The 14,095-nt window shown below is 37.6% G+C and overlaps 1 protein-coding gene across 1 annotated transcript in view; it reads left to right on the top strand.

The window, feature by feature from the left end:
* The window catches only part of LOC125777487 (uncharacterized), an 82,188-nt gene extending 68,611 nt beyond the window's left edge, over window positions 1–13,577 (top strand). Inside the window, exon 4 of the mRNA XM_049452573.1 lies at window positions 12,384–13,577. Within this exon, the coding sequence (XP_049308530.1) occupies window positions 12,384–13,500 (1,117 nt within the window). The 3' untranslated portion in view covers window positions 13,501–13,577. The remainder of the gene's footprint in view (window positions 1–12,383) is intronic.
* Window positions 13,578–14,095: the final 518 nt, after the last annotated feature.

The following is a 14,095-nucleotide window of genomic DNA, read 5'->3' as shown; positions in this document are numbered from 1 at the left end:
ACGTAAGGCTGCGTTGCGAACAAAACTATTCAGAGTTTTTCTTAGAATATAGAAGAATATTTCAATCAGAGGTCTCTGTTATAAGTCGATGCGTAGAGATAAACCTCCAATACAACTATCGCAAATTTATATAGTCATAATCAGCGATAGTCAAGAGGCAGTTAAAGCGGTCTCTGCGTACGGAATTAAATCGCTACTGGTGCTAGGGTGTATAAAACGGCTCATCAGTCGGTCAAATCGTAACCAAGGTCTTCTTCTCTACCAACATGGTAGGATCAGAACCTTTCTTTGCAGTTGATGGCCATACCATAAAGAAGATGCTCCACATAGATAAAAGAAACTTTGTACACTGGTCATTGCAAGGTCAGAAAGCTCTTATAATGGGTTGTCAAAAAAGTCTTGCGGTATTTTCGCTAGTTGGCGCTGAAAGCGCGTAGTTCTAGTTTTATTCGTCACATCGGGTTATGCTATACCTTTTGGGAAAGCTCATTTCACGCGCTAACACGTGTTTGATTGATTGTCGTTTCTTTTCAGTCGTTCGTGAGTTATAGCGTCGCAAACACGGAGCAAAATAAAGAGAAAATACGGCATATTTTACAGTACTACTACGATAAAGGCAAATATGCATCTCAAGCCGCCAATAAAATTTGTGCAGTTTATGGACCCGATACAGTTTCCAATTCCACCGCACAACGATGGTTTCAACGTTTTCGTTCTGGTGTAGAGGTGGTCGAAGATGCGCCACCGGAAGGCCTGTCGTCGAAAATTGCGATAAAATCGCTGAATTGGTCGAAAGAGACCGGTCATCAAACCGTTATAAACCATTTGAAGAAGCTTGGAGTCACTAAGAAGCTCGATGTATGAGTGCCACACGAATTGATTCAATAAAAATATCGCAAGACTTTTTTGACAACCTAATATATTATAACATGGGCTTCTTGTGCAAATTTTCGGTTCTGCGACATGCTACCTGATACTCAAGCACACCTGAACATAAGTCTCTATAAGCGAGAATACCCCTGGTTCCATATTTCCAAATAGGGATCACATGCCACCTACCAGTTTATTTTATCAATATGCTGGCCGTGGGTCGCGGTTCAATTTTTTAGTACCTATATTTTGTCCGACCATAAGTAGATAGGTTTTCGTAAAAGATGTTGTTTGAATGAAAGCGGTTAAGCGACCAAAAATGTTTAAATAACTTCTATGAACAAGATACGAGGTGTGTTCAAAAAGTATAGCGAATTTTGTGTTTTTTCAGAAATCATTTATTTATTCATGAATATCTATTTTGTCCCCTTCAAAGTAATCCCTATGAGATATTATACACTTGTGCCAACGGTTTTTCTAATCTTCGAAGAACTTCAAAAGATCATTTTTTTTTTCTTCTTCAGCTCCTCTTTCGATGCCGTCTTTATCTCGTCAAGAGAAGCGTAACGTCGTTCTTTCATGGGCCTCTTCAGTTTAAGGAACAAGAAAAAGTCACAGGGGGCCAGATCTGGGGAATAGGGTTCTGCGGCATCATTAGTGTGGTGATTTTGGCCAAAAAGTCGCCCACAAGCAACGATGTGTGACCCACGCCCCTGCAATCGAAGAAAAACTGTCAGTTACGATTCGCAATACTTTTTGATCACACCTCGTATCTTGTTCATAGAAGTTATTTAAACATTTTTAGTCGCGTAACCGCTTTCATTCAAACAACATCTTTTACGAAAACCTATCTACTTATGGTCGGACAAAATATAGGTACTGCCCGAAGTGCTAGGGCACAAGTATTAAATTTTGGACGAACCAATAACATTGAAATTCGTGCCGACCCTTTAAAAATATTTTTTAAATTTGGTTAGCAGATAATCGACCAATTCATACAGATTTTCACACAATAAACCAAAGGCCGAAAAATGCAACTTAAAATTTGAATAATACATATACATATGTATATTACATTTGGACAGGAGACAGTGGGACAGGTTCACGAATGCGAGTGCAATCTAGATAGAATCGATAATTTATAAAATATATAAATAGAAAGCAGGTCTCTTCTTCCAAAAAATGAAAACACAAGGTAAGAAAACAAGCTATAATTGATTGCTTACTATTGCTGTTTCTATTTTTTGTGCTAATCATTAACCACACATGCAATGTGTGCACTAACTAATATTAATAGATGAACGCTATAAGCGTTAGCACCCTTCATTTAGCACTAACTCTACGTACGAATACAAAAACCTATAAAAGTATTCAGAAAAAAGCGAATAAAAGAGTTATTTTTCTAACCACCCTAATTTACAGGGCATATGAGTAATATTTGAACGGAGATGTTGGACTTATGCTGCCAACTAAATGAAAGATGCTAACAATTAATGAACGACCAAATGTTTGGCAATTATTACTTTATTCCTCTAAATTCATTATTTGGGATAAATTTTGCGAAATAAAAGAAAGAATAGATTGGATAGCTTCAACTCGCGCTAACGTACGCATAGCGTTGCTGCGTTAGCACGTATGTAACGATGGTTAATACGGTACAACTGTTGTATTTTTACAGCACCGCTAACAACAACTGGGTAAATACAATAGCAGGGGCATCAAACTATGTATGCTTACGCCTGTTGCACGTACGCACATAGGTTTCTTCTTGTTTACATACATTCCCATTATTACCATGCGGATAAGAGAGCCGAATCGTTACAAAGTGCCTTAGAAGGAGTGGTCGGGGAAATGGAAACCCACAACGCCATGATTATGTGCAAGGATTTGGATGAAATAACTTCTCCAGAAAAGATTTGCGAAGCTTTGCAAAAAGAGTGCGGAATAAAAAATCTGGGAAAAATAAACATTAAGAGCATACGAAAGACCCGAAGCGGAACACAAATAGCTATCTTATGCTTGCGCGCCCAGGACGCCACGACTGCGCTCAAGGTATGAAAAATAAAGATCGGGTGGTCTGTATGTCGCCTCCGGGAATACTCCCCTATTCCCCGTTGCTTCAGGTGTTTCCATCTGGGGCACATGGCGCACAAATGTTGCAACCCTGTGGACAGGTCGTCTCTATGTACACGTTGTGGAGCCGGTGGACATGTAGCGAAGTCATGCACTAACGATCCAAGCTGCATGCTTTGCAGAGGAGCACACTCAGCCCTGAGTACTACGTGCCTAAATATCTGGAAATGGCGAAATCGTAAGGAAAATGAGGATAATACATTTAAATTTGAATCATTGCGCAGCAGCACAAGAACTACTAGAACAGACAGTATTTGAAGAAAAAATTAATGTCGCCTTACTAAGCGAGCAATACTCCCAGCGTTCGGAAAGCACCTGGACTACAGGCATATCTGGAAAGGCTGCAATATGGTCACACAACCATTTATGTCTCGCTCCGTAGGGCATAATTTTTTCACATGGGCAAATATACGTGGCATATATACTGTTAGCTGCTGTGCTCCTCCCAGCGCCTCAATTATTTTGAAGAATTCCTCCTGGAACTTGCTCTAGAAACCAGAGGCAAAGCTCCAATTATAATCGCAGGCGGCTTCAATGCGTAGTCGACCGCTTGGAGTAGTAGGCGCAGAAACCATCGTGGGTGTTTACTACTTGAATTCCTTCGCCAAACAAAACTTACGATCCTGAATAGCGGAACGCAAAATACATTTTAAAAAGGAAACAAAGGCTCCATAATCGATCTCATGTTCGCCAACGACGCCCTTAGTAGGACATTAAGTGGGCGTTGTCGGACATATTTACAAATTGTGACCACATGGCTATTATTGCTGAAGTCTGATATGCCGGGGGGACGGAGCGACGTAGCAGCAGCACATGCCAAAACCGAACTTGGAAATAAAAATATTTTGATGCCGAACTTTTTGACATGGTGTGGAGTTCAGAGCATAAACAAGACGAAGATGCACTTGGTATCCGCAGCTTGCGACGCAATCATGCGTAGGACACACACCACAACAATCGAAGGCCAGCATATTGGCGGAATGAAGAAATAGCTGGGCTCTCTGCAACTCAGATAGACGCCGCCTATAACGTAATCAAAGTGAAGAAAATGAAAGCAGTCTTAGGAAAGTATTTAAAAGTCAAAAGAAGCTTCTGAAGTCAGCCTTGCCCGAAGCAAACGAAAACCCTTGGGGAACAGCATACAACCACATCCTTTATGAAAATTGAAGGAAGACATGACTCTGAGACCAAAATTATTCGTAAAAATGTACAAATGTGCTTAAAAGAAGGGATATTTCCCTACCCATGGAAAGTCCAGCGATTGGTTCTACTTCCTTAACCAAAAAATCCTCCAGAGCAACCATCATCATATCGACCTCTGTGCATACTTGACACTATTGGCAAAGTATATGAAAGTATAGTAAGAACTTGGAATCAGCAATCCAGAAAGCCGGCGGATCATCAGACTATACGATGTCGTTGACACTGCGAGGCGGAACAAAAAAGTATTGTGCGCTGATCACCCTGGATGTGAAGAATGCCTTTAACTCAGCAAAGTGGGCAAACATAATCAAAGCTCTATATGAAATACGTGCTCCTTATGGAAATTGTCACAGGCGACTATTATACGCCATAATAACATAATGTGTGATGGAGTGCTAAGGAGACACCAACCGAAAGCTATTAAATTAGTTGCGTACGCAGACGACCTTATTGTGGCCTGCGCCAATGGTTCTCCTCAAGGAACTTAGAACTGGCTGAGCAAAAGACAGAAGCCTTGCTCATAAATACAATAAAAAGAAGAGGAAAGTATATTTCTCTTCATAGGGGAGTCCGAGATTCGCAGTCACACCTAAAATATCTGGGAGTCATAGTGGATTCAAGGCTCAAATTTAAGGATCACCTAGAATATAGTGCAGGAAAAGCGAATATAATCCTGAATGCCTTATCAAGAATGATGGCAAATAAATGCTGCATACGTTTCAACAGGCGTTGTTTACTTGCAAAGGTTATGTTATATGCGGCTCCAATATGGATCCAGGCGCTAAGCATCAAACCATATGGCAGACAAATAAACACAGTGCACAAAAGAGAAGAGAGAGTGAAAAGCTTAACGATATGGTAGCAGCGGTGACAAACCTCACTCAAAGGACGGTGGGCCTACAGACTAATAACGAACATCCATTTAACCCAAATACTAACTGGGCATGGGTGCTTTAGCTACCTGTATAGATTCCACCACGACAGTAGTCTGAATTGTCCGACGTGTTCAGAGTGCTCAGAAGACTATGAAGATGTATTCTTTTATTTCCCTCGCTTTTTAGGTATAAGGGAAAAACTTAAAATTACACTTGGTGGTAGTTTTACGGAGGAAAATTTGACGATACTTATGTGCCAGTCCACTGAGAACTGGAATGCTGTCAATCCTGACAATCTTGAGACATATAGAACAGATTAGACGTCTGTCAGTCCGTGTCATAAAGGAGAATTAAATGTCTTCTCAGTCCCTCCCACGAAGTAATACCTAATTAGGTGGTTCCGTGGGAGAGTCTGGAGTTGGGAGTAGGTTAGATTAAGCGGATTAACGTTCCGCACTTCGGCTAAAAAAAAACTTAAGTTTACGTGGATATCGGAACCACCTCATTGTAGACTTGATCTAGTTTTGATTACTCCATTCATTACCCAGCTAATTGAATGGATGGACAGACATTTCCTCGGATCGCCATCTTGATCACTTATAAATACATAACTCTATATCTATCTCAATTTGCTTGGCGTTTTCATACACGAAACTATTATGATTCAAAGCAATTTTGGAGCATTTTAATTTTGCCCAGGTTTCAATTTTGGTAAAATATTTATGATAATACAAGTATGTAGAATGAAAGCTTTTGTGCTAATAAATAAATAAATTTACAAGTCATAATTTCTCTCATCATCGGCAGTACTCGCACTTGGAAACGTACTGTGTTAAAAATCAGAAATAACAAAAGATTTGCAAGATTGGTCATAAAATTGAGTATTACTGCATCACTTATTTATATATTTGTTTAAGTATTATACATATGTTGGAAAAATTACAAAACTATTCCTGGGATTTCTCTAAACACCAATCTACATTTGCGCAGAAGGACGTCTTAAAAAATATTTAGAACAAATTTTGGATATATAAATTACTTAATATTATATCCTTTGGAAAGATTTTACAAGGTACATCAAATACAGATAAAAAGTATCTTTTTTAACAACTATTCACTTTAATATTATTTGATTGCGAAGTTTTCATTTTTAGTTCATATCACTTTCAACGTCAGCAGGCTACAAATATAATACTGCTAAAGATAATATGATACATCGTACGCGCATATGAGTTAACAGGAAAATATTAGGCATATGCATATTTGTTCTTGTTTGTGGCCTACACTGCGTATACGTGATTTATCGACATAATAAAAGGCAGTACTGCTGGCCGACTAATCAGTAATTACTACACTATTACAAAAATTTTATTCTCACACAGTACACAACAGTTGGAAATTGATATTGGTAGTTTTATTTTTCGCGCAGGTAAATGTATCTATAAGAATGTACCGTTCCAGGAGAATAAAAATTGTTAGTAATCATTAGCGGCATGCGAATATTCGAAATTTCGAATTATTCGACGGGAATCGAACCGAAATATTCGATCCGAGATTCGACCCGTATAATAGAATTTTAATATTTGACCATTTGCATGATTTTTTAATTAGCGCCAGTAGTATCTGAATCTCGTTCATGCATCTGACGTTCATCTGTCATTCTCGTTTCAAATATTCAAAAAATCAAACATTGGTTATTTTTTATTATGTTGTTGCTAATAAATGTCTAAATCAATTTGAATTAAATAATAGTTTTATTTTCTTTAATTTTGTTCTATTACTGCAATAGAATAATCTATTTAAGATTTTACTTCTTCGAATATTTCGAATTGCTCGAATTATTCGCATTATTCGAATAGTTCGAACTATTCGAAATATTCGATATTTGACTCGAATATCGAATCGATTCTAAGGATTCGATTCGACTCGAATCGAACTGGATTCGCATACCCTTAGTTATCATAACTGTTCGAAATTTGTAAATATAAGCTTGTGGGCTATCAAAATATGCTGTCCCACACCTAAGCTTTAGTGAAAATATACACAATATGCAGAGCTATCAACAACTCTATATTTTTATCACTGGGAACTAAGCCGCAATTAGCAATACATATATTTCGTTTCAAGCTAAGGAACGATGGATGAATTTTTGGACAAAAATTGTGAAATATGGAAATATTTTTTTTATCTTTGTCAATATATTGGTGACTAACCGAATGCGGCTTTCATAAACTACATTTGTGTTGGCGGTTAAGGGATTACAATAGCGTCACATGGTTGGTTGTGAACTTCTGGTAGGTTTTGATACGATATACGGTTTCCTCATGGCTTTCAGCTGCCAGTTTTATCTTATGTAACAGCCACAATTGGAAAGGCTGCTTTTCTAATGAAATTATTAATAGTTTTTCGTAGCTGATAAAAGCATATTCCAAGCAGGGTTCTCTGCTATGAGTGGGTGCGTAGAAATATGTAAACCTTCGACGCAACTATCTCAAATTCCTATATATATACTAAGTGACAATCAAGCGGCACTTAAGGGGAAAGCCTGCTTTAGAGGCTTAAAAAAATCGATTTTTTTGAGGATTTTTTTGAAAGGGAAAGAAATAAGTGCTTTGAGCCAAATTTCTAGGGTTTATAGTTATATATTTAATCATCCTTTATAAATTTTTTGGATACGAAATCTTTGATATTCTGCCTTTGAAAAGCAATGGCTCGATGCATCTCGCATGTGCACTTGTCGGACGGTGGGCAGAATGCAAGTCGCAATGTCTAACGGAAACAAAAAATTCAAAAAGATTCATATTTTATTAATAATTTATTTTCAAGTTAAACTAAAAACATTCCAAACGAAGGTGTAAAAATTTGAAAATTTTTTAAAAATTGAAACAAACTGCTTTATGACCAAAAAATAACTTTATGTTGTTTAAAAATATGTTCAAACTTGAATTTTCTTAGTTATTATTTAGTTTAAATAGAAGGCAATTTAACCCAAAAGATAATAAACTTTTCTATACGGCGTTTAGTTTTTTTCTATCCTGTCCGCCAATTAAGAAAAGTTGTGAAAATGAAAAACCGAGAAATGGGCGTCAAGGTTTCCGCTTTCTGCCCAAACGCTCGTATATCTGCTAGACGCTAGGTCATTATTTCCTTTCTAACTTCAACAATATTTCGAATTTCCATCTATAACTTTGGCAACATTCTAACGTGAGGGAGGATAGAGTCATGTGTAGAAGTTCACGTAAGTGAGGAAGGTTCTCTGATTGCCATTCACTTGTGAGTGGCCAGAAACGATTCTTTTACATGTGACTCAAGCAGCTCACGACTTCCGGTCTTTGCCCAAGTATCCGCTGGGTAGCCTAAAAACATACATTTGCAGGCGAGCTATAGTGAGAAGGCGAAACATCCCATACATAGGGTTGTGCGCTGGGTTTGGGACCCGCCACGTAAAAAACAACCCAATGAAAAATAACAATCAGTCTCGGATTAGACACCCTCCTTTTGATGACGACCATGGCAAACGAAATAAGGACTACGAATTGAGGGCATGTCATAATTTCTCACATCATCGGCAGTACTCGCACTTGGAAACGTACTGTGTTAAAAATCAGAAATAGCAAAAGATTTGCAAGATTGGTCATAAAATTGAGTATTACTGCATCACTTATTTATATATTTGTTTAAGTATTATACATATGTTGGAAAAATTACAAAACTATTCCTGGGATTTCTCTAAACACCAATCTACATTTGCGCAGAAGGACGTCTTAAAAAATATTTCGAACAAATTTTGGATATATAAATTACTTAATATTATATCTTTTTGGAAAGATTTTACAAGGTACATCAAATACAGATAAAAAGTATCATTTTTATCAACTATTCACTTTAATATTATTTGATTGCGAAGTTTTCATTTTTAGTTCATATCACTTTCAACGTCAGCAAGCATATAGGCTACAAATATAATACTGCTAAATAATATGATACATCGTACGCGCATATGAGTTAACAGGAAAATATCAGGCATATGCATATTTGTTCTTGTTTGTGGCCTACACTGCGTATACGTGATTTATCGACATAAAAAAGACAGTACTGCTGGCCGACTAACCTAGTAAATGTGGTGAGGAAAGTGTTGCAGAGAAGAGCAATAAAACTATGGTAATCGTCGCAAAATATATAGCTGGTATAAATACATATCAATTAAATTATTTTCAACCTAAAAACCGTGTTTTGTTTGCTTAAAATTGGAGACGTGACGGAATTCTATATAAATTTCAAGATAATCGGTAATATTTTTGCAGTGGGATTTTTAACGGAATACTTTATGAATAACTTATAAGAATATACGGGTAATACAAAACATATCCAGATATAGGAATTTTCCCCTCATCTTTTAGCCTTCAACTGAATATGACTGGTGTGTTATATAACTAATGATTATTTGTGAATGGTTTTGCTATCGCAAAATTAACAAATTTTCATATAAAATTTGTAATAGAATGGCAAAAGGATCAGTTTGTTATTCTTTGTCAAAAGTTAAATATTCTTGCTCTGGAATAAAAGAAGATTTTGACTTACTATATGCTGAAAATAGGATATACTATACTGAAATCAAACAGCGCCTTTTCCAAATATTTCCAAATAAATCAAATCCAAAATAATTCCAAATATCGATTTAACCGAAAAGAAAACTTTTGAATTGCTTCTATAAGAGCACCTTACGCACAAAACCAAAAGCAAACATGTAAATGTATTTTAAGTGAGAGAATTTCGGCTTCGGCGACAAATTTCCAAATCTTCTTCTTCTAGTGAAAACAAATCTTATTATGTTTTGAAATTTATAAATGTTCCAATTGGAGATATTACAGTTTTTATTGTTATTCAAACTCGGAAAATTATACTGAATAATGGAGTTTAAACGAATGCATTAAGTATTACTGGTTGTTGGGAAAAAACAGTTAATTCTAGGACAACACTTCAAAAAATTAAGATAATACATTTATATAAATTTCTTTAATTGTAGCGAGGATACCTCAGTGAAAACTCCTATATTGCCAAATTTTAATGAAAATTGTGAGCAGAAGTTATAGTGATAAAAACTTCACAAGTACACTGCTTTATGTACGATAACAACAACTTATGAGTCGACGTTGCGAGTTTTCGAGAGAAAAGTTCTGCGAAAGACTTACGGTCCTTTGGGCATCGGCCACGGCGAATATCGCATTCAGCAGCTACGCTGGCTAGGTTATGTTGTCCGAATAGACGAAAACACTCCAGCTCTGAAAGTATTCGACGCTGTACTCGGCGGGGGAAGCAGAAGAAGAGGAAAATCTCCACTCCGTTGGAAGGTCCAGGTGGCGGAGGACCTGGCTACTCTTGTAATATCCAATTGACGCCACGCAGCGAAAAGAAAAAACGACTGGCGTGCTGTTGTTAAACGTCGGCTATAATCACGTAAGCGGTGTCTACGCCAATTAAGGAGAAGAAGAATGAACAAAAAGTAGCTTTTGATTTTAATATGTTAATGAAGTTGTTCTTTAACAGCTAATTAATATTAATTTAAAGCATAATTTACTATATAAAAGGAAAGAAATTCAAATTATATGCTACGAAAACAACTCACCAACTGCAATTCAACACAACAAAAACAGTGAAAGCACCAAATACAAAAGATGCAATATAATGAAAGAAAAAAATTTCAACAAGGAAAAGCAACGTAGTGGAAACTGGGAAAAGACGAAAGGCAGCAAAAACATCTGTGCACAAAGCTGTTACATTTTCTCTCCATGCCTGTCGTCCTCCCGAACTTTGTAGTAGCAGACGAAGCAACGAAAATGAAAAGCCTCGGGCACCGACCACAGCAAACCATTTCAAACTGCATAAAGGCGTAAAAATTTAATAACCCAATGTACGAAAGTGACGCGAAAAGGCGTCGATTTGGCTGCCCATGGCAACACCATTTGTGGCGCGGTGAACGGCAAGTGCTATTTATATATTCATATTACGTATATACATTTATTAGGGTGGGTCAAAAAATCTAAGGTTTTCTCGATAAGTTCTATGAAAAATTGACTGATAGATACATACCTCTACGAAAGGCACTTCAAGTATGAGTTCTTATCATTATTTCGTTTTGTAGACTTTGTACGAAATTGAATGCTCTTCAAAAATGTTTCATAACGATTTTTTCGACAAGCTCCAACTTTCTCAATAGTTTTTTGTCTGTACTAAAGGCATATGTTACAATTTCAAAAGCCGTATTTTTAAATTGAAATATTTCAGTATTTACTTCATGTGTGCCGCTTTTGTAGCGTTTACATAATTCAATCAAGTTTTCACTACCTTATAATTATATGACATAAAATAGCCGTTTTGAACTCAAAAAGTTTCTTAAATACTTCACTTAAGAGGTTGTACCAGTGTTACACTTATCTATATATATAAAATTAAGTGGCAAAACTTCCTGTTCGCATACTCCTCCTAGACGGCTTGTCCGATTTCAATGAAATTTTCAGGGGTGATTGGGGTCTGTTTGGAGGGTGCACCTAAGAAATTTAATGTGTGTATCATTGCGCGTTTTGCAAAAAAAAAAATAAAATAAAATGATACATCCCGCCTATACAAATTCTCATGAAATAATGTTTTGCCGCAAGATTGGTAGTCCTGTCAAATGCCTTTTAATTCCTTTCTAATAAACAGAAACAACTGGCGGATGTTTACAACTAATAAAAAACAATGACATCGCATGTTGATCGTATTTGCCTTTTTGTTCTTTCTATTGACATATTTTAAAATTGTGTGTATTTTTCTCTGATTTCAACGTGATTAACATTCTGCGTACAACACAAAGCAAGTGAGTATTGTTGTTGTTTCGTATGTGATGCCATGCGGTTCGATTGTCGCTTGAAAATGCGCGGTGTGTGTAAAACAAAAATGTGTCTCAACATTGTGTGTTTTTTCCAGATTTAATTCCATCGATTTGCTACATTTATTCGAACCGATTTTGTGTGCAACACACACAAAGCAAGTGAGTATTGTTATTGTTTCGTTAGTGCTTCCATGCGGTTTGCAAATACACTGTTGGTGGGTCTTATTGCATATGCGTGTGTAGTTTAAGATGTAGTTTTAGGTTAATTTTTACATTTTTATTTATGTACTTAAAATATGCATACTCTAGAAAATGCCTCGACTGCGCCAACGTAATACGGTTGGCAGACATACGAGTGATTCACGTCGAATGTCAATATTAAGAAAAAATCACAGCGAATAGCAACGCGCTAAAGTGAATGCCCGTGGTAGAGCGGTGTACAGAGAGCAGCGTGCACAGATTAGAGCTGAATTCGCCGACAATCAACGGCCAAATTGCCGTCAAGGCCGAGTTCCGGTCCGCCTTCGCGATCAAATGGAACATGTTGGCTTTCACCACGATCCTGACTGCGACTACAGCCTGCATGGTGCCTTCGGAGCAATGGATATTATTTGTACGCATTGCAATGCTGCGAAATTTCGAGGAGAAACAGCTGGCATGTGCTGCTTCAGTGGCAAAGTGAAACTGCCTGCATTGGAACCGCCACCAGAACCATTACATTCCTTGCTCACTGGAGAATCGCCGACGTCTAAGCATTTCTTGCAGAACATACAAGCGTACAATTCATGCTTTCAAATGACTTCTTTTGGTGCCACAAAGATCATTAGAGATCCATTTATGCCGACGTTCAAGGTGATTACTTTGCATGGAATTTCCAGTGAAACATTTGACATTTTTATTCTGCAGATTCAGGGACAAATATACCATCGAGCAGGCTCGCTCATACCATTTGTCGATGCCGACTATCAATTTTTGCAAATATATTTTATCGGTAATGAAACTGACCAACTAAATCAACAATGTAAAATTGCGACCGGTACAAGGCGAGAAATCGTACTAAATTTGCAAAGATTTCTCAATGAGCACAATGAATTGATTCGATTGTTCAAAATCGCATTGGACCGCATGCCGTCTGATAACCATCGAATCGTCATCAGAGCAGACAAAATGCCGATGGGGCAGCATGCCAGACGATTCAACGCACCAACAATCGATGAGGTGGCAATCGTCATTGTTGGCGAACAGTTTGAATCGCGAGATATTGTACTGCACCGTAGAAACGAACAACTTCAGCGTGTTTCCGAGCTACACCGTAGTTATGATGCATTACAATATCCGATATTATTGTGGAGAGGTGATGACGGCTATCACATCAATATGCGATTGATCAATCCAACTATTGGTAAAAAAGTACAATTTCTGAGAAGAAATGCTACTTACGATTCAATATTTTGTGTATTGTTCATTTATAGGCCAAGAAACACCGAAAAAACTCAGTGCGATGAACTTCTATTCGTACAGAATAATGATTCGTCCGCAAGAAGATAACTACATCCTGAAATGTCGCAAGCCTTTCCATCAGTATTTGGTTGACATGTATGCGAAGATCGAGACCGAACGTGTCAACTTTATTCGAAACCAAGCGAAATTGCGTTCTGAAGAGTACATCCATTTGAGAGACGCCGTAATGAATGATGCAAATGTGAATAGCATTGGACGTCTGACAATATTGCCAGCCACATACATCGGCAGTCCGCGCCATATGCACGAGTATGAGCAAGATGCGATGTCGTATGTGCGCCATTACGGCAGACCGGTTCTGTTCATAACGTTCACGTGCAATCCCAAGTGGAATGACATCAAATGTCATTTGTTCCCCGGTCAATCAACAACTGATCGTCACGACTTGACAGCACGTGTATTCAGGGAAAAGCAAAAAGCAATGATGGATTTAATTGTGAAACTTTGTGTTTTTGGAGAAGGTTGATGCTGGATGTACTCGATCGAATGGCAGAAAAGAGGATTACCGCATGCACACATCTTGATTTGGTTAGTTCGCAAAATACGACCAGATCAGATTGACAAAGTCATCTCAGCGGAAATTCCAGATGAAGCAATCGACCCACAATTGTTCGACGTTGTA

Source organism: Bactrocera dorsalis, chromosome 1 (genome assembly GCF_023373825.1).
Source record: "Bactrocera dorsalis isolate Fly_Bdor chromosome 1, ASM2337382v1, whole genome shotgun sequence".
Taxonomy (NCBI): Eukaryota; Metazoa; Arthropoda; class Insecta; order Diptera; family Tephritidae; genus Bactrocera; species Bactrocera dorsalis.
Note: the sequence above shows the minus strand (reverse complement) of the source record. Positions and strands in the feature narration are given on the sequence as shown.